Genomic DNA, 19,136 nt, shown 5'->3' on the forward strand with positions numbered 1-19,136 from the left:
TAAGTCTGAATGGATTAAACTGGTCTTATACCATCAAGAAAATACTGGAAACTTTAAAAACAAGTTAAATACAGACATCTTTAGTCGAATGGAACCATTAAAAACCTTTAATCAGACCCATTCCGATTTTTCACTCTTTTCACTCTTGCTCAGTATTGAGTATAAGCAGGGTCATTGTCTAGTTGGAAGGTGAACCTTTGGCCCAGCCTGAGGTCCTGAGCACTCTGGAAAAGGTTTTTTTCCAGGATATCTCTGTACTTGGCCGCGTTCATCTTTCCTTCAATTGCAACCAGTCGTCCTGTCGCTGCAGCTGAAACCCCCCCCCCCCCATTGCATGATGCTATATAATGAAAATACAAATAAAAACAATTAAATACTATAAAATACAAAAAATACAAAGTGCAAAATAAATAGAAAAGAGAAAGAAATGGAAATAGCGGAGGAATAAACCTGTCTTGTGAATTTTAGCCTTTTAGAGATTTTTGCGTGATAATTATCGACTAGGGGACAGTTTTCGGTTCAATTTTGATAAGTCACGAAGTAGATAAAGAAGCCACTGACGAATTGACATGGAGAAGATTGTGAGAAATGAAAATCCTTTGTCCTTCCTCACTTCATTAACAAAGTTAATTAGACCTGAGCTGAGCCAGAAGGCAAAAACAATGGCAGTTTTTTTTATGATCAGCCTGAGCTCCATGCAAAACAAAAAGCTTTTAAAAAGATGAACTTTGTGTCACGGTAATGGTATGATAGGCGGGATGTTGTTTGTTCATGGCAGACGATCAAAGGGAAGGTTGAGAAGTGAAAACCTCGCTCACAAGCCGGGTTAATGACCAGCCCTCATTTCACAGATCCTCATGACTGGACTGGAACAAAATATGTCCTCTTGTCTGTAACAATCAGTTTCACCGATGCCACATTCTTGACCCAGTTCGCCCTACACACCACCGTGACCCACTTAGACTCGACACAAGAACTTTCCCTCCGTTGTATAAACCGTCGTCCTGCGGGAAAACATTCTTATCTCCGTGAACTCTGTCTGTCACCGAACACGACAAGAACGTCCAGGTTCTCCACGTGAGAGGGACTTTGTGTGTGCGGTCGTCCGGCATCCTTCAGCCTCTTTATAAAACATTTATGTGTTCCTGAAGCACTTTGAAAGATTTATGGCCGCGCAAGAGCCCCTTTCAAACAAACAGCAACCGGTTCTGAGAGGTTGTTGAGCGGGACGAGTAAATGTGGAGTCAACATTTGGATAAAGAGGACGTCGCCAACTGTCTGTAGATCTGTTGTAACAAACAGCATACGGGCCAATGGAGGAAGAAACTGCTACAATAACAATGTTTACGCTACTTCTAATCTGTTCTATTGTTCTAGTTTCATGATGTATTTTAAGTGAAATTAAAATAAATGTGTTTCTGATCGTTTTTTCAATTATTTTCTTAAACAAAAATTGCTAATAGTAAGCGACCAACATTTAAAAAAAAAATTTAAACAGAGTATGATACGTGTAATTCATCTACATTTCCTGAGGGGACACTTTATATAGCGTGTAATTCCAAAAAACATTCTCAAATGACTAGAGATTATTTTAATCTTTAGACATTTTCCTTAAAACTCTTCACTGGCTTCCAGTTTCTTTCAGGATCAACTATAAAATTCTGGTTCTTACTGTCAGATCTATTCATGGTCAGGCTCCTCCTTACATCAGTGATCTGATCCAGCCTTACACCCCAGCTCGGGCTCTGAGGTCTGTGGATCAGAATCTACTGATGGTTCCACGCACACGGTTCTGGACCAGAGGAGAGAAACCCTTCCAGGCTGTTGCTCCTAAGCTTTGGAACGATCTTCCTCTCTTTGCGCTTGATGGATCTACTGACTCCTTTAAGAAACATCTTAAGACGTTTCTATTTGTTCAGGCTTTTCCTTGATTTTCTGGAACTCCTGTTGTGTTATCAGTTTTATCTTGACCTTTAAAGTATATACTTTATTGAATATTGTTTTGATTGTTCAAGTGCTTTGTGACCCTGGTCTGGAAAAGCGCTATATAAATAAAAATTACTTACTTACTTACTTTTGTAGTTTAAAAAACTCTTAACCATCCTTTTAAACTTGACCATCATTTATTTCTTCTTGTACTGATTCAAGAGTGAGTTCAAATAAACATCAGCCTTGTTTTGAAATTTTCAGTGTGTTGGTGAGTTTGGGGCGAAAAGTTTTTTCCGACAGCGGCGCTGAAGCGACACCTACACACCAACTCGTGGTCACGTAGCAACAAAGTAGAAAAGCACCGACTCTATCTCCTCTGGTGACAGTAGCGCTGCAGAGGCAAGACTCGGTGACGCACCCGACACCTGACTTCAAGCCTCCAAGTTTCCACTCAGACACGACTTCTGACACTCCTGCGTGCCGCGTGGGGCTCCATGACTTCGACACTAATGATTGTTTCTCAGAGACGGACGTGAAAAAAAACAAAAACTTTTGCAGCTCTTGTGAACTTGGTGTTGTTTTTTCTCAAGCCTTGAAATATCTGCGGTTCCATGATAGTGGAAATACTAATAAAGTGGTTGTTAGATTAACCGATAGAGTAAAGTATAGAAAGAAAGTTGTCCCCTTGAATGTTGTGTGACTGTTTTTTAAAGGATCTGGCAGCTTCGTGCCAGCAGAGAAGATAAGGAGTAGATTCCTCAGAAGGTGAAAAGAAGAAGGCAAAAGGAAAGACATATTCTAGGGCAAAAGAAGAACACGTGTCACTTTGAGACCACGGGACTGGAGGCAGAAACGTACCCTGTGAAATACTTGGTATTGAGATTGAAACAACAGAAAAAAAAAGTTAATAAAATCCCACGGTAGATCATAGGGGAAACAATATGTCGATTTAAGTGTGTCTCAAATGGATGCTGCACTCTATTATACTCATCAGTATGTGTCTGTTTGTACAATCCTCTATTTTCATTGAAATATATACATTAGAACAGTGATTTTCAACCTTTTTTTGCGCCAAGGTACACCTTTTCATTGAAACAAAATCACAAGGCACACTACTAGTCAAAAATGTTAAAAAATGATGTGTAACCTATATTAACATTTAAGTCATTTTCATCAAAGTGACTTGAATATGAATCAAATAAACGCGTTCAAAAAATGTTCTTAATCATCATTTATATTAATGTAATTTATGTTTTTAAACCAACTAGGTGAAATTTGATGTTTTCCTACGGCACACCTGACGATCTCTCACGGTACACTAGTGTGCCACGGCACAGTGGTTGAAAAACACTGCATTAGAAAAGTTTTTAAGCCCCGCCCACTGAAAACACTTTCTGGAGATGAAATCTTGTTTGCTACCCTGCATCAACAATCTCAGAAGTCGCAACCTCCAAAGGAACTCGCTGTACAAACAAAGTGGGGTGTGATTACAGCTGGCTGGAGGAGTGAAGCCATTATTACGTTTTAATGGACTCTCTTGTTCGCCCAGATTTTGGACGGGGGAGAACTTTATAAAGTAATAACTTCAAAACATGGTCAAGATGAGGGACTTACTGCGTGAGTCAGGAGAGTTGGGTTTTCATGTTAGTTTCCCATTAAAAACCTCTTAGCTCTTCTTGAACAACACTGATCCTACGTTAATTGTACCGTGTCGTCGTCTACAGTTTTGACCATGGTCGGGTATTGTCATAGCAACAGTGTCAGCCGATGGCGAGTTGGAAATATGGATCAACCTGTTCGCCCTTTGGCTCAGCTCTCTTTTTTTTACCACCAACAGTGAGTTGTAAGTACAATTTCGGTCCAGGCACTTCCTACGTGATGATGTCAGACGTCGCAAAGATCTTTTTTAAAAGCTTTTTCATCAGTAAACAAAACTTGTACAGAAAAATTTAACGTCACTTTGTACCACACATAAAGTGTTATTTTGTTCTCTCACGTCCTTGTTTGCTAATTTCCATTTCCCCCATTCAACAAGGCACCTTCTTTAACTACCTGAGTCCTGACCAGAGTCCAGACCTGTTTGCCAGATCCATGAATATTCTAGCACCATTTTGTAGTTGTTTCTCTTGTTGCCTTTTGTGGATTATTCTTCTTATACTTCTTGTGTTTTTGCCTTTAAGCCTCTGGGTCTGAGAGCTTTGTTTTGTTCTGGTTTATTCGCAACTGTGTTGACCTCTGTGTTTTCTTTTCTTTTTTTTTTTTATAGGTTCCCTGTTTTTCTGCTCTCTTTCCTGGTTTGATGGACGCTTTGGTTGTTAGACTTAAGAGATATTTTATTTTCACTATTGTTATTGTATTGACAAATTTCTCTTTATTTATTCTGTCTCAACAGTTTGTATTGTTTTTCTATTGCATTGCGCAGTTAGAAGTAAATTTCTTTTAGTCAAAAACATTTCAGCAGATCAGTGGCATCGTCACATGTAGCCCAGACATTCCGTTGGGTGGGGGGGGAGTCATGTGAGTCGGCCAGTCCAGGAAGTGAGAGAACGGACTGGAACAAAATATCTGATTAAGATGGCCTTCTGGTTAATGCAATGTTGTATGTGTGGTACAAAGTGTCCTCAAAGCGTCCAGTTGAAGATTCGTTCACATGTGTGACATCATCGCACAGGAAGTGCCCCGGACTGAAATGCTAATCTGGACCCAAACGATACGTTTCAGGGATCTCATGACTCTCCTCCAAATTTTGGCAGGAACATTCGACTTTTTTTCCCCCGACCTTAAATGACACCGATAAAGTTTCCGACAAAGCATGATTGCGATTTCAAATCTGGTTCCAGTGACTAATTTGCATGGACTGCGGTTCTCTCCAAACACATCATTGTCATACTGAGAAATCAAAACAAAGAAAGAATCCAGAAGCAGAAAAAACAAAGAGTTTAAATGTTACATCACATTATCGCCTCATGACAATTTTGGGTGTTTTCACATTGCAGAAGCGATGAGGCGTATATTTCTTTTCTCTTAAGTACAATGGATTTAATTGTCGTCTTGTCTGACTATAATCAATAGGGCGGATACTTTTTTCTTGAAGCTGCTTTGTATGCAAAAGAAGAACAGAGTTGAGATTTGGTTTTAAACTGTTGTCCAACTGGTTTGTTGGCCTTTGAGGTCGAGCTAACCTGACTTATCTTGTCAACATGCCAGGAGAGAATCCAGTGAGATGAGTCAGAAAGACTGAATAAGGAGCGAAGAACTGAACGTTTTTTTTTCTTCTCATTACTGAGAAAAAAGCAGCCACATCATGACCGAGTACCAAGACATAATGGAAAGGAATGTTTGTAATGGAATGCTCAAACAAATGCCAAAGTATAACATAAACAGATCCCAAAGTGCGTCATACGTTCAGCAGCACAAAGGGAAGCTTTCATACCATAACCTCGGTACTTTGTACCAGCAGAAGTGCAGCAAGGAAATGTTGGTTAGGTAACTTCTTCTTTTTCTCAGATGACTCTTTGATGAGGCGATCTCATGAACTGATAGACCTGCTGCTTGACCTGCTTCGTCTGGAGCTGCATGTGATTTTCCTCTGGTGTGACGATGAAGGAAAAATGGCATTAGCTGTTTCATTTTCAATAGAGTAAAGCGTATGCATGTTTGATTTTATCATCAACATCCGTAACTCCATATTAGACGTCTTAGGAGTGATAAGATAGATTGCGGCTTCTTTTCGGTTTTTACTCTTAAACCGATTCCACATCCAAAATCTCAGTCTCTACTTAAATATTTGTCATATGGTAAAAGTCTCATTTAGCTATTATGGCCTGAACCTGTAAGAAATATACCTTTATGTCATATTTTAAGTTGTTGTCGATTCTTATTTTATGATATATCTATTGTAAAATAATGATCTGTCTGTTGGTGTGTCTGACTGATCCTTATCTTATAGATGCAAAAAAAGCTGGACAAAATTTCTAATGAACTCTCGGTAAAGGTGTTAAGGGAGAGGTGGTAGGATGGTCAAGGGTCAAGTAAGACAGAAGACCTTTTCCAGACCAGGGTCACAATGCGCTTAAACAATCAAAACAATACTCACTAAAATATATACTTGGTCAAGACAAATTACTTACTTAGTTACTTACTTACCTCCATTAGAATATCAATATGTGCAATATTTGTGTTGGAGATTGCTAGAATGTAAACTCTTTTGCTTGTGCTTTTAGAAGATTGCAATAAAAATTGAATTAGGTCAAATTTCAATCAAATGAATATCATAGTATTATTCCCATAATCCTTTGGCCACTTGTTAGCCCCATGATCTCCTCTACTCCTTTTTATATTTGTTTTTTAAATTTATTTTTTACATAATAACTCATTTTCATTCTATTCAAGTAAATCCTATTTTTTTTCCCTTTTCTTTAGATCCTTACTAAAGCAAACTTTTATACCTGACTGAGTTTTATTTGTCATTTCGTTCTTGTGGCTTTGAGTAAACTTTAAAAAGGCTTTATGAAACAAGGCTACTGTAGTTTTGCTTCATGACAAAAAATGCTACAGCTATGCTAATTTTGAGGCTATTTTGTCTGGTACAGAAAGAAAGTTATCCAAAGTTAATATTTTGTATAACGTGATCAACAAACAGAAACTTGTTTGTAAAAATAATTTTTATCCCTATATTACTGGGAATGTTTACATTATTTCCCCTCCAGTTTGGGACTTCTTTGGTCCATTAGTGAGCTGTCCTTTAGTGGAACTTATTAAGTGGACTCTGGACCTCCTTAAATTCCAGATCGGTTCTCTTCCTGCCAGAGATCGTGGCTGTTGACAGTGACGCAGACGAACAGCCTCTCACTCACGTACGCAAAAATCAGCAGAGTTCTTTATCTGAGAACACACTCCGGCATCGCTCTAATAGCTCCAAAGTATGTGTGTGTGTGTGTGTGTTTGTGTGTGTTTGACTTCCCACAGCTTCCAGGCAAGGCTTGAAATATTTGCTGTTCCGATCTAAGTAATTGAGGGACACCAATCATAGGTTAAGAATGCAACAGGTCGTAATTCCCCCAAACCTCTGGTGTCATAAATACATAGAGATGACCCTGCTCTAGAAAAAGGCGTTTTACAAATAACTAATACTTACTTAATTAATAACATTAGTTGCTACTTAGTTATTTCAAAGATAGATTATACTGAGGTTCTATTGGTTGTTTTTCCCTTCATGAGGTTTTGATTGTTTGGAGACCTGGATATATGGCCAGTCCATCACAGGGCACCTAGGAATTTAACAGTTACATTAAAATATGTATTTCCAGCTCAGGGGTCTTTTTGAGGCCATTGCTCGGAAGAATGTGAATGTAATTATCGCATGTGAGTTGAGCTACATATAGTTTAATACTTTCACATTTCTCAAAACCTTCTCTGCCTTTTATCTAAGTGGCCACTAATGGACAAAAGCAGCATAAAACATGAGCACAAAGAAGCGAGATCATGAAACACTGGAGGACCCCAAGCTCTTTTCAACCTTTCCCAAACTGTCTTTAGATTTTCTACATTCTCACACACTTTATACACTCTAGAGAAAATACATCATTTGAACAAAATCTAATTATTAATACCTGTATTAATTATTGTACAGGCGGATGTAAAACATTTAGACTAACAACATGTATTCACCTACATGTATTTGAACTTGCAAAACTTGTAAACATTTAATACGATGTTGCCTCTCAGTAACGGTGACCCGAACAGCTCCCGTAATTCTTTAAATATATATTTAATATATATATTAAATTGGGGAACTTTTGTTTAAAAGGAAAAAAATGAATAAACTTTAAAACAACATAAAAGTCTGTGACGGGTGGTAAAGATGACTCAATTGTATAAATAAAACAATTAAAGTATGTGAATGTCTTAAACGTGGCTCCAATTCTTTTTAATACAATGACTCATGAACAAATCTGTCCCTGTCATAAAAAAAAAAAACGTTTTGTTTTGGCAACAAACTTTAGTTATTGTTTCATCAAATAGTTTGGACACACTATCCTGGTTGTTGAAATGGCTCGTGTGATTTATATTCTCTGTCGTAACCGATGAATCTGTGCCGACAATTATCCCTATAACTTCCCACAAATCTGTTTCTAATTGTGTCGCAGACCATAACATCAGCCCCATTCTTACATAAACCCTCATGATTGTGTTTACACCCACTACAAAAGTGCATAAACATCCAGTCAGTCGGTCACCGAGGCTGTTATAAAACACTCGTCAGTAGATATGAGGTCATGTCCGCACCGAGCCTCGGGCGACGACTGATGCGGCTGCGCCGTTTCACACAATTCCTCTCACACTGTACATTCACAAGTCATTCCCGGAGGGTCGTGTGGCAAATGCCAGGCCATATGTTACATGTTGAAACGCGTGTGTGTGTGTTTGTGTGTGTGTGAAAGTGTCGGACCTCTCTCTGTGCGAGTGTGTACATGTGTCGAGCAGCACATCAACACGTCTGCGACTTACTGGCTTCGCTCTGAAATGTAGGTTTCTGTCCGTTCGACCGGCTGCTGCGTCACATCACTCCCACCTGTCTGCTCGGACGAAGGTCTTCAGGGTCTGGATCTGCGCATCACGGGCTTCTCTGGTCAGGACCAGACAGTTCAGGGTCAGCGTCTGATTCACAGTCCCGCGGCCCGCGGATGTTTATTTACAATTCTTGATGTCAAACCAAAAGAAGGATTCAACGGGTAATTGTCAGGTTTGGAATCTGACGTCATGCTTTTCTTACTTAAACATAAATAGAAATCAGATCTGGTTTAAAGTCATACATTTTACTTGTACAGAAGAAAGAGTAACACAGAGTTAACATGTCTCTCTGAATTATTTGTGAAGCACAGAGGTGTTATATCTTCTTCCTAGTTTCACAAGCGGTTAATTCTCGTACTCTAAATTCTACTTTAGGAGTAGAATTAGAAGTAGATTTTATGAATATACTTTAGCTCAGGACTTTCCCCATCAATAACTATAGGAAAAAAAAAAGATATATTTAGCAACTTCTCATGATGTGTATTATAATCGCAAGTCCATCTCTTGACTGAAATATAGTCTAGATCAGATTAGAAAGATTATTAATCCCTTTGGAGATATCTTTCTGGAAATAGGTTTCAATTTAACAACAGACCATAGAAGCTACAGAGGTTTCACAAAAGAAAAAAGTGCAAGTAAAAAGAACAAAGTGCAAATATAAAGAGCATGGATCTAAGGAAATAACACAAAAACCTTCAAAGGATACAAAGATAAACATGGAAACTCTAGAAACTAGAAACAAGAAACTCAAGAGTTATAGAGTCTAATAGCACAAGGACTTAATGAGTCTCTGAGTCTATTGGTGTTGACCAAATAGGGTTGACTGAGGATGAGAGGATACAGTTCCAGCAGCTTTCAAAGCTGTTGTTTGGACATATTCTGGTTTCAAAACAAGGTGGCCTGAAAATTTGCAACGTCAGAATAAAAAACTTATACTACGAATATATTCTTGTTCCAAAAATATCACGACATATTACATTATACGGTATTGTCGTTTCTTGCTGGTATTGTATCGCCAGATTCTTAACAATACACACCCCATCTACTAATAATATATAATCGATGCTAACGCTAAGGGAATATGACAGGACCAATTATGTGCTACAAACAGTGTAAATGATGCAGTGAGATAACTAGAGTGAAAAGATAGGTCTGTACTTATGTTGCTCAAAGAAACAGATATTTACATCACCATGGCAATGAACTTACGTATCATTATACCTGTGGAGCGCAAGCACATTGTTATCCACTAACATGTCAATTAGTAGGAATAGCAAATAAGGAAGAAATTAAGTAGGTTCTCTTTTAGTATAATATTTTTATGGCCTAAACGACCTTAAAAGGTGTTTTCTTCATTTTTGTATATTACTGTAAATATTCTTACTCCAGTGAAGTCTTGACGCTTTCTAATTCTTGGTGGAGCACGTTTTCTCCTTCACGTGAATTAAGAAAATATGTCAAACTTTTAAAAGAGAGCTTAACTTCCTTACCACTGACATTCCTTAGATCTGTGATTAAATACCTGATCATCAACTCATCGCCATCGTGCCACATCTAAATTACTTCCTCATTTGCTCAAAACTAGTTCTGTTGGTTTTCTTTGGACAAACATTTGGACAGGAAATAAGGATAATAAAGTTTTGTTATTAGCATTAACTTGGATACTTTCAATAAAATAGGGGGTATTCGATATGCCAAAAGATTTTTTAGAGAAATTGAAAAATGATACTTAATATCCCTATAAATATTTTATAGAATGCTTTTATGATCACTGTGTGCATTGATATGATCGTATTTGTGCTACTTATTGTTTCTTTGTCTCTGATTTTAAGAATTCTGTCATTATACCCTTATTTTATTGTTTTTCAAATCACAGATTGTATTTTGTGGTATATTGGGGTTTTTTTTCTCTGTTTTGTGAAGACATTTTGTTTGAAAATGGTGGGAAAAGTGCCATTTTTATTTGATAATTTTTTTTTATTAAGTATATTCTATAATAATAAAAGCGTAGAACAAAAGAAAAATATCTATAAATACATATAGAGTTGCCAAGACCATATCTTAAGGGAGTGTTCAATCTCTTAGCCAAAGGAAATGTTGACTACAAATGTCAGCAGGAGACACTTAGTTGGAACTTTCAGATCGAGGTGTCAGGTTTCTTCCATCGGTCTCTGAATGATGATCTCCAGGAACCGGTGGAACAGCTGGTATAAACTCTCCAGGACGCCTGTGTCCATGTAACATGAACATGTCTATGACAGCTGTATCCATTAAAATAGAAGCGTCTTCCTCTCATCGGACATGTGACATTAACGGTGGAAAAAACGTGACTGCAAGTCGAGGAACTTGGCAATATGTCCAGCCATACATATTTTTGAACAATTGAAACACATTTGATTATTGGCAAAGATACAAACAAAAGGCCACGTGTTTGAAAACTAGATTAAAGTCATTACTTTAAACAATAACTTTATGAAACAATGAACTTGAAATCTTGGCAGCGATGCTTGTATCAAAAGTAAAATAAGAACTGGTCTGTGATGAGGAAGAAACAGAGAGGTGCAGTTGTTTTATAGTCTATTTGTGAACTAACTCAGGCTCTTGTTGCTAAGTACTAAAGAAGTGCAGACTTTCTTCTCCCCAAAAACCTCTTCACCTTATCCTGTTGAGTACTGAGTACTTAGATCCTGCACAAATAAAAAGTCTTAAGATGTTTCTTGAAGGAGTCAGTAGATCCATCAAACCCAGAGGAACATAATTCCAAAGCTTAGGAGCAACAGTCTGGAAGGATTTCTCTCCTCTGGTCCGGAAGCATGTTCAGGAACCATCAGTAGATTCTGATCCACAGACCTCAGAGCCCGAGCTGGGGTGTAAGGCTGGATCAGATCACTGATGTAAGGTCTGACCATGAATAGCTCTGAACGTAAGAACCAGAATTTAATTTTTAATTTTTAATTTTAAAAAGAAACTGGCAGCCAATGCAGCGTTTTAATGATTTGGGAAATGTGAGTTCTACTACTAGAGTGGCTCAGAATTCTCGCTGCAGAATTTTTTATTTACTGCAGGCGAGACAGCTCCTTCTTGTTTAGACATGAAAATAAACTGTTACAATAGTCTAAACTAGAAGAGACAAACCCATGGATAATAAGCTCCAGATCGTGTTGTGAAACCATTTTCCTAAGTTTAGAGATTTTTCTCAGTTCAGGTTTGAAGCATCATTTTCCAAAATAAGAAATGACTCTCTTGACTTTCATCTTATCTCCTTTGCTTTTCCTCTACTTTAGCTCCATAGTTTAGTGAAGCCTTCAGAAATGAGCCTTACAACTCAAACAAGTCAATCAACGCGACTATGACTCACTCCTCTGCTGCTTTGAACCTCTGATGTTAGGTTTTCATATCGAGGGTTAACATGAGGCCAAGGGTCACATTCTGGACACCGTTTTGCAAAATGTTGTCAGATTATTGTGTCTCTAAATAGCCTTGGAGGAGCAACGGTATTTTTTTTCAGTAAACATTTACTTCCACACCTAAAGTAACATTGATATCCTTTGAGATCCTGGCGATGACTGAGGCCGAGAGGATACAGTCAACTCTAACAGCTTTTGAAGATGATGTTTAGACATATTTTCGTCTCAAAACAAATGAAAGCAGTTACGACTTTGTAAAGAGTCATGTGGTCTGTAGTACTCGTACAATACTACAAATATATCCTACAATTTCGCAAAATATAGTATAGTTGCCCTTGTATTGTGATAAGTATCATATCTCCAGATTCTGATCAGTATGCACCCATAATATTCAATATGTATATCTTGAACATTATTATTTTCTTTTGATTGTCAACAGTATAAAGTAATTTATTAAAGTCACAGGGTATATTTGAAGATAATATGTGGAATATGTTGTAAACCAACACCTTTCTTGAATTGTGGATGTTGTTTTATTGATTTGATTGTATGCTGTGTTTTTATCAAGCGAAAAAATATCCTTGGCAGAGGTATGTGCTGCTTCAGTGCTTTTTTTTATATAAAGGGCTTTGGCAGGAAAACACAAAACACACATGGTTAAGGAAGTGATCTTTAATTAATAAATAGCCACATAAATAAACATTCTCACATCTGACATTTCTTCTTTAACGCTCACACACATTCACACAAAAAGGCACACATTCACGCACACCCAGGAACAAAATAAATCGTTCTTTTACCCAGTTAAACATTTTTTTTAAAAGGGCATCTCAGAGATTTGCATCAACAGCCATAGTGTTTAGACTGTCTGTGACGACAAAACGTTTCAGCATTTAGAAATATGAATAAAGTGCAATCTTTGCTTTCATTTACACAGCAAGGTCAAAGAGGGTATTAAAAGAGCGCCCCCTGCATTTCTTTAGTGTACGAGCGCAGAGGGGCGCGGACCCCTGGTTGCCGGTTTGTTCGTATAAAAGGCACACGTGTTGCTAGTGAGCACTAACAACTAGAAACATCAACACTTTTTCATCATTGGAAATATGAAAACTACAATTCTTCACACAACCATCGTCTCTACACATATTCCAGCACAACATGGCGTCGCTAGCTTATTTTTTCTTTCTTTTTCAGTTTTTTTTTTTAAAGAAAGTACAAAATGAACTGCATTCAGCAGCTACTGGAGAAACCTTAGTTCAGGGCTTTGGTAGCAGCGCAACTTTATATTTCTCACAGCAAACGCTAAGGGGAAATGTCGGCTAACCACTGTGCTACATTTGCTTCTAGAGTTGTCATCGTCGGTAACCAATCGCTCTTCTTCACTCTTTGGTCAAACCCAAGTCAAAACATTGTGAAGAGGAAGCAATAGGAACACTATCGTGGGACCCCAATACATAAATAGTACCTTTTCTTTTGTATGGACGATAGAGACGTGACGCTATATGATCCTCAGGACAACCGTTAGTTTAACCATCCTATGTTATCGATTGTCTATCCTTCAAGTATTGCACTGACCCCAGTTTGTTCATAATCTGATGATTTTCCAAAGAATGCCTGAGGAGGTAGTAAAAGCGTCTATGGTGAATTTCAAGAAGGGTAGACCTGGCTGACATGTGTCACACTTCTTTTTTCCTAAAACCTCTTGTCAATGTTATGGATGTTAAACTAAATCATCTTGAGCAAAAGGTCTTATTATCTTGAAGCACAGAATTGTACCAACGGTATTTAGCCTACGATGAAACGGCAGCAGTGTCCTTCTAACCTTACAGCTGATGTTGCACTAGTTTTGAGGTAAAAGCAGCGTTTGCTATAAGTCTGCACAGAAATCACAGTTTAGTCAAAACGGGACAATGTTTCTATCTGTCCATACAGGGAAGTTTTTCCTGGTAAAGGCGGCGTTATCGAAGAACTCTTGGTCCTCCTTCCGAAAAACACTCTTGATCCAGGAATTACAAGAAACTTCTAATTGAATGCCGTCCTATAAGTTCAGGATATTATTTTTTCCGACTTATGTCAGTTCTTCAGCTCAAGAGGATAGTCCTGGAGCTAGAGTAGTCCATTATTGCTTTTGTTTGGTTATTGCTCAGTTTGTAGCTTATTTGATATCGGCAGCATGTGAAGAGACTTGAGTTATTGGATCCATGGTTTCATTTAAAGAAAAATGTCATCGCCTCTGCTTATTTTCGGCTCAAAGTTTGGACATATTGCTCTTCTTTATTTCACCATCACGCAGCTGCTGAGCTGTTGCTGGGCTGCCAGACCCTGCATGTCTGGATCCGCAGTGGAGGCTGAGCTCATGTTCCACATGAACGGGAATGTGGCGTGCGGCTGCTGCTGGCCGCCACTTGGTTGCAGTTGAGGCTGCTGGCTGATGTGCAGGTGAGCCTCCAGGAGGTATGCAGCAGAGGCCACAGGGGACATGGTAGAAAAGAAACCGGTGGCTGATGAGCAATCGGAAGAAGAGGTTTCCAGGGTTGGTTGCCAGGTGCTCTGCTGTAGAATCGGCTGAGGGGGCAGAGGTTTGTTCAGCAGGACGACAGGAGCGGGAGTGTCGAAAAGGGTGGCCGGAGCGAACAACGTGGACGCTGGAGGGGACGTGGATTGAGGCCGTGACAGATACAGAAGGGAATTCTGGGTAGGCGTAGGAGCTTGGACCTGGGGCTGGTGTTGGATTTGGAGCATCCTGGTAAAACCAAAGGAGATTTGTCAGTTTCCTTTTACTCAAAAGACGATAAATCTGCAAGTCTGTGGAATGGTAACACTATGGAACTCACCGCTGTTGGTGTAAAACTTCCTCCAACATGCTGCGATGCTCGGAAAGGGTCGGACCCAGTGATCCTCTGCTGCCACGGTTACAGGATGACGGAGGGACAACCTGCCTGGTCAGCCCCTTGATCTTGTTTAAACCCAGAAGCCCTTTAGTGCGTGTGCTTTTCCTCAGCTGCTGTCGGAAAGCTTTGAGGCCTATCGGGAGGAACAGGAATGCGTTACACAATCGTCCTTTGATCAGCTTCACAAAGCCACGTGAAAAAGATCAGACACAACGTTTTGCCTGGACCTTTACCTTGTGTAAGCGAAGTGTCGGACGCCCTGCGACCTTCTTGGAAGCTTGCCGCAGGGAGGCTCCCCTGAACTTGAGGAAGAAGATGGGCTGATAGATTCAGGGGTGCTCTGGCGGGCAACACCACCCCACCTTTGTTCCCCGAGGCCACAAGTGTTGATCTGTCGCCCATTGTGGCCTGCACTCTGGTAGCAGGACTGGATGAGGACTTCAGACAGCTGTCAGAGGAGGCGCCGTCTGAGGGACTGACAACGATGCCTGTAGACAAAAGGCAGGATTAGTAAGTTGAAAGACAAGCGGAGTTACCGTTGCGTTTCATTCTCTGTGGTTTATGAACCCACAGTTTTCAGTCCCTAGTTTGACTTGAACACTCACATGGAGGGTTGCACAGGTGGAGGCGGGCAGACACCTCAGCCAGAGTGTGTCTTCGGGAGGTGGTGGTAGGAGGGAGGAGAGGTCCAAGACTTTGCGTTGCCTCCTCTTCCTCCAGGTCTCTTGGTCGCACCTCCTCACAGATGCTAGTCTCCAGCAAACTGTTGGGTGAAATGGAGCGATTCCAGAGAAGTCGGTTGAAGTTCGCCTCCATTGGAAACACCACACGCTGGGAAAAGACAGGAAACATCAGTATTTTGCTTCAATTCCTGTATCACCATCAAATCATCAACGTGATTTGAAGAAACTCACCTGGAACAATCCGCCTTGATCACACTCCATCTCTGGTACTAGAGGAGAGGTTTTGGCAGGGAGTGAAAATGCTGTTGGTCGAAAGCTCTCGGTGGACTTGAGGGTCACCTGACATGGAAAGCACAGTTTTAGACCTTTCAACTATAAACACTTCACTTTGCAGACTTTTACAAAAGGACAGACATGGCAAATCCTTCAAATCTCACCTCTGGTGTGTCTGAAATGCTTCTGGATCTTTGATTCCAGGTGCCACATTGGCGCCCGAGCTGCTGGTTCCGGTGCTCCTTAACTCTCTCCAGCAGCAGGTAGTAGATAGCTGAGAAGTGATTGTAGCTGCTGCTCTGTAGAGACTACAAAGACAAAGTAGATCAGGTTAGTTAGTTTAATATCATCGACATTGGAATGTCTTTTTCAAACTTGTCAGTCACCTCGATTGTCCTCTGACGATCGATGCCCAGTGTGTTCATGATGCCCAGCACAGGTTCACTGTAGTCCCCAAGATTTGAGTTGTACTCAGTCAAGGAGTGGCTGAGGGTCTGGTGGACTGCGGTGGGGTCCGCTAGCATCCATCTGTGCTGCTTTATCTGGGCCACACTGATCCTTTTGGCAGGGTCCACCACCAGCATTTTACGGATTAAGTTTTCACAGTCTGGACGAAGGCATTGCGTTAATCGAGGTTGACATTAACCCAGAGAGTTGATTAAGTCGAGTTGATCATCACCTTGTGACATGAAGAAGGGGATTCGGAAACGGCCTTCCGTCACTCGCTGTTTGAGAGCTGGAAGACTCGGACCATCGAAAGGCAGAGACCCGCAGACCAGAACGTACAGCACCACACCAAGACTCTGAGGATGTAACACCATGGTTAGTCATGAATATCTTTAACTCAAAACCAAACTATTCCCAATTATATTTACCCAAATATCCAGCTGTGGACCCTCATACTCCTTTCCCTCAAACACTTCGGGGGCGGCGTATGGTGGGCTTCCACACCACGTTGACAGTGGCTCACCAGCGTTGTAGAAGTTACCGAACCCGAAATCTGAGAGACACAAAGATTTGATCGTTTTATTAGAGACAAACATTTATTTAGCCATGCACTGTTATGTAATCCATCTTTCCAGATAATAGACCATCTGGCTATGTATTCACACTGTGTGTTGGAGGAAGTAAAAGAAGTACTTCAGTCTCAGATTATAAAAATAAATCACTTCCCCTGTATGTAGTTTCCAATAGGAAGGGAACTGGAACCAAAGATGACCACATAAGATGGTTTTACTTCAGTAGATTTTTAGTCTGGTACATTTCTTTGTTCCTAGGTTTAGTCTTTAAGTACGCACGATAATAGTCATGAATCTAATGATTCATATGCCTGGAATGTGAACACAAACAACAGACTGGGCACCTACCAGCTAGCTTGATGTTCATGTTTGCATCCAGCAAAAGATTCTCCGTTTTCAGGTCGCGGTGAACGATGTGGTGACGATGGCAGTAGTCCACCGCTGTCAGGATTTGCCAGAACTTCTTTCGCGCCTCATCCTCGCTCATGCGCCCGTTTGAGGTCAGGTGATCTGAGCGGAGATTCAGTTGTTTAACACACACGGAAAGTAAAAAAAAAAAAAAGATTAACTGACAAGAATCAGAGAAGGGACTCACCGAACATCTCTCCGTTCTTTGCATACTCCGTCACGATGTACAACATGTCTTTGGTCTCCATGACCTAGAATAAATATAAAATGTTTACCTTCTTTGCTTCTGTAAATATAACTTCACACATGAACAAACACACTGTTGCGTAAGACGTTTTTTTTCGGGGAATGTGACGTCAAAAACATGCCGCTGCAAAGAATCAGGAATGTTCTGCCTCAGGTTAACTTTTCTATCGGGGATTTGAATTTCGACAATTTTTTGTTTTTTTTACGAGGCTTGACAAAGACCTCTTGGAAGGCGCTTGCGTACATGCGCCTGGGTCGGATAGAAAGCTCTTCTTTCAGTCCACCAGACGGACGAGGAAGTGGACTATCTGCTGCTCGGTCACCCCGAGGTGCAGCTGACGTCATGGCTCTCAAGTGCCACGGTACATTAAGGACAGAAACCGCCCCTCCTCCACCGCGAGTGGAGCGAGAAGATGCATTCGATGCAAGGTCAAAAATGGAGAGGTTAAACTTTTGACCTCTCAAAGGGGTGGGGGGGGGGGAAGGGTATCACATTAAGTTCATGCGAGCGTGCCGAGAGAAGAGCAGCGACAGCTGATTAGCTTCATCACGACTGGAGGACATCAAACCGAAACAGAGTTCATGCCTTGTCTGACTGCATTATATCGAACGACTTTCAAATCACACTTCCTCATCCTTGACTGGCTTTAAGTGACGCCAATGAAAGCAAAAAAAGAGGAACTCAGATCCATTTATGCTTTATAAATTGTAATTAATTTCATTTTTTAGTATTTTATGGTTCTATCTAGGGTTCCTTTGCAGCAGGAAGAGGGAAAGAAATCCTCATAAAAGTAGATTTTTCAAGATGTAAATCTGGTCATTCTCATTTACCCAGTAAAACCTGATTAGCCACTTTAATCTGGACCTCGGTAAAAGTGCATTGTGGGGGCTGGATGTGGCCATTTTGTTGTTTTTTAGCAGCCCTTATGAGGTTAAAAACTAAAAAAGGTAATGTGGAAATGTTTTTGACGGACAGCTTTCTTGTGTTTTTGTTATATTCAATACTCATTTTATCATTTCTGTCATTTGTGCTAGTATTCCTTGTCCCTCTATATTTTGTGAAAATGGAACAAAATTATTTAGAAAAAAGGTTTGATATCAAATTTATATATTAATATATTTTCTGAAAATATACATTTTTACATATAACGGCTCTTCTTTTCTACGTCTAGTCTTTCTTTTGGATTGTGTAATTCAATTTTCCACCCTCAGCTCTTAACGCTATATGTAACATCCATCGTTAAATGACTTAAGCATAACCACCAGTTGAGCTCTATCACATGCTCTCGGTTTAATCAGAGAAAATCTTTACCGCCCAAAGGAAGAGTAAAACCAGATTTTAATGGTTATTATACTCGGAGAGAAGTTATGTAACCTTATATAACTTTTATGGCGCCTTTGTCGAACGTTTGATTATGGAATACATTTATAAAACTTATAATGAAGCCATATTTAGGTAATAATCGGAGGATGAGTTTTTCCAACATATATATATATATGAGTTAGCTTTTTAGTTAAATCTATAAAATACAAATACAGTCACAATCGTGAAGATAAAAATAAAATAAAGGAACGTCAATGGCATTGAGAAGAGCGGCTGTTGACTGACTAATCTAAGGGTTTGTCCACATGCTAACACCCAAACAAAGACCTGGGTTACACCCATGGTATGACCTTGATTAAAAGGTACAAGTAATCATTTAAATAACA

At 39.8% G+C, this 19,136-nt stretch overlaps 1 protein-coding gene across 1 annotated transcript in view; it reads right to left on the bottom strand.

The window, feature by feature from the left end:
* Positions 1-12,566: 12,566 nt before the first annotated feature.
* The window catches only part of sik1 (salt-inducible kinase 1), an 8,707-nt gene continuing 2,137 nt past the window's right edge, over positions 12,567-19,136 (bottom strand). The window contains exons 4-14 of the mRNA XM_087803422.1: positions 17,368-17,431; positions 17,121-17,282; positions 16,629-16,753; positions 16,433-16,556; positions 16,140-16,360; positions 15,918-16,061; positions 15,712-15,819; positions 15,403-15,628; positions 15,031-15,285; positions 14,741-14,930; positions 12,567-14,649 (exon numbers count right to left, since the gene is read on the bottom strand). Coding sequence (XP_087659548.1) covers positions 14,181-14,649; positions 14,741-14,930; positions 15,031-15,285; positions 15,403-15,628; positions 15,712-15,819; positions 15,918-16,061; positions 16,140-16,360; positions 16,433-16,556; positions 16,629-16,753; positions 17,121-17,282; positions 17,368-17,431 — 2,088 coding nt within the window. The 3' untranslated portion in view covers positions 12,567-14,180. The remainder of the gene's footprint in view (positions 14,650-14,740; positions 14,931-15,030; positions 15,286-15,402; positions 15,629-15,711; positions 15,820-15,917; positions 16,062-16,139; positions 16,361-16,432; positions 16,557-16,628; positions 16,754-17,120; positions 17,283-17,367; positions 17,432-19,136) is intronic.

The sequence above is a fragment of the Callionymus lyra genome, chromosome 12, assembly GCF_982586985.1.
Source record: "Callionymus lyra chromosome 12, fCalLyr1.hap1.1, whole genome shotgun sequence".
In the NCBI taxonomy this organism is placed as follows: Eukaryota; Metazoa; Chordata; class Actinopteri; order Syngnathiformes; family Callionymidae; genus Callionymus; species Callionymus lyra.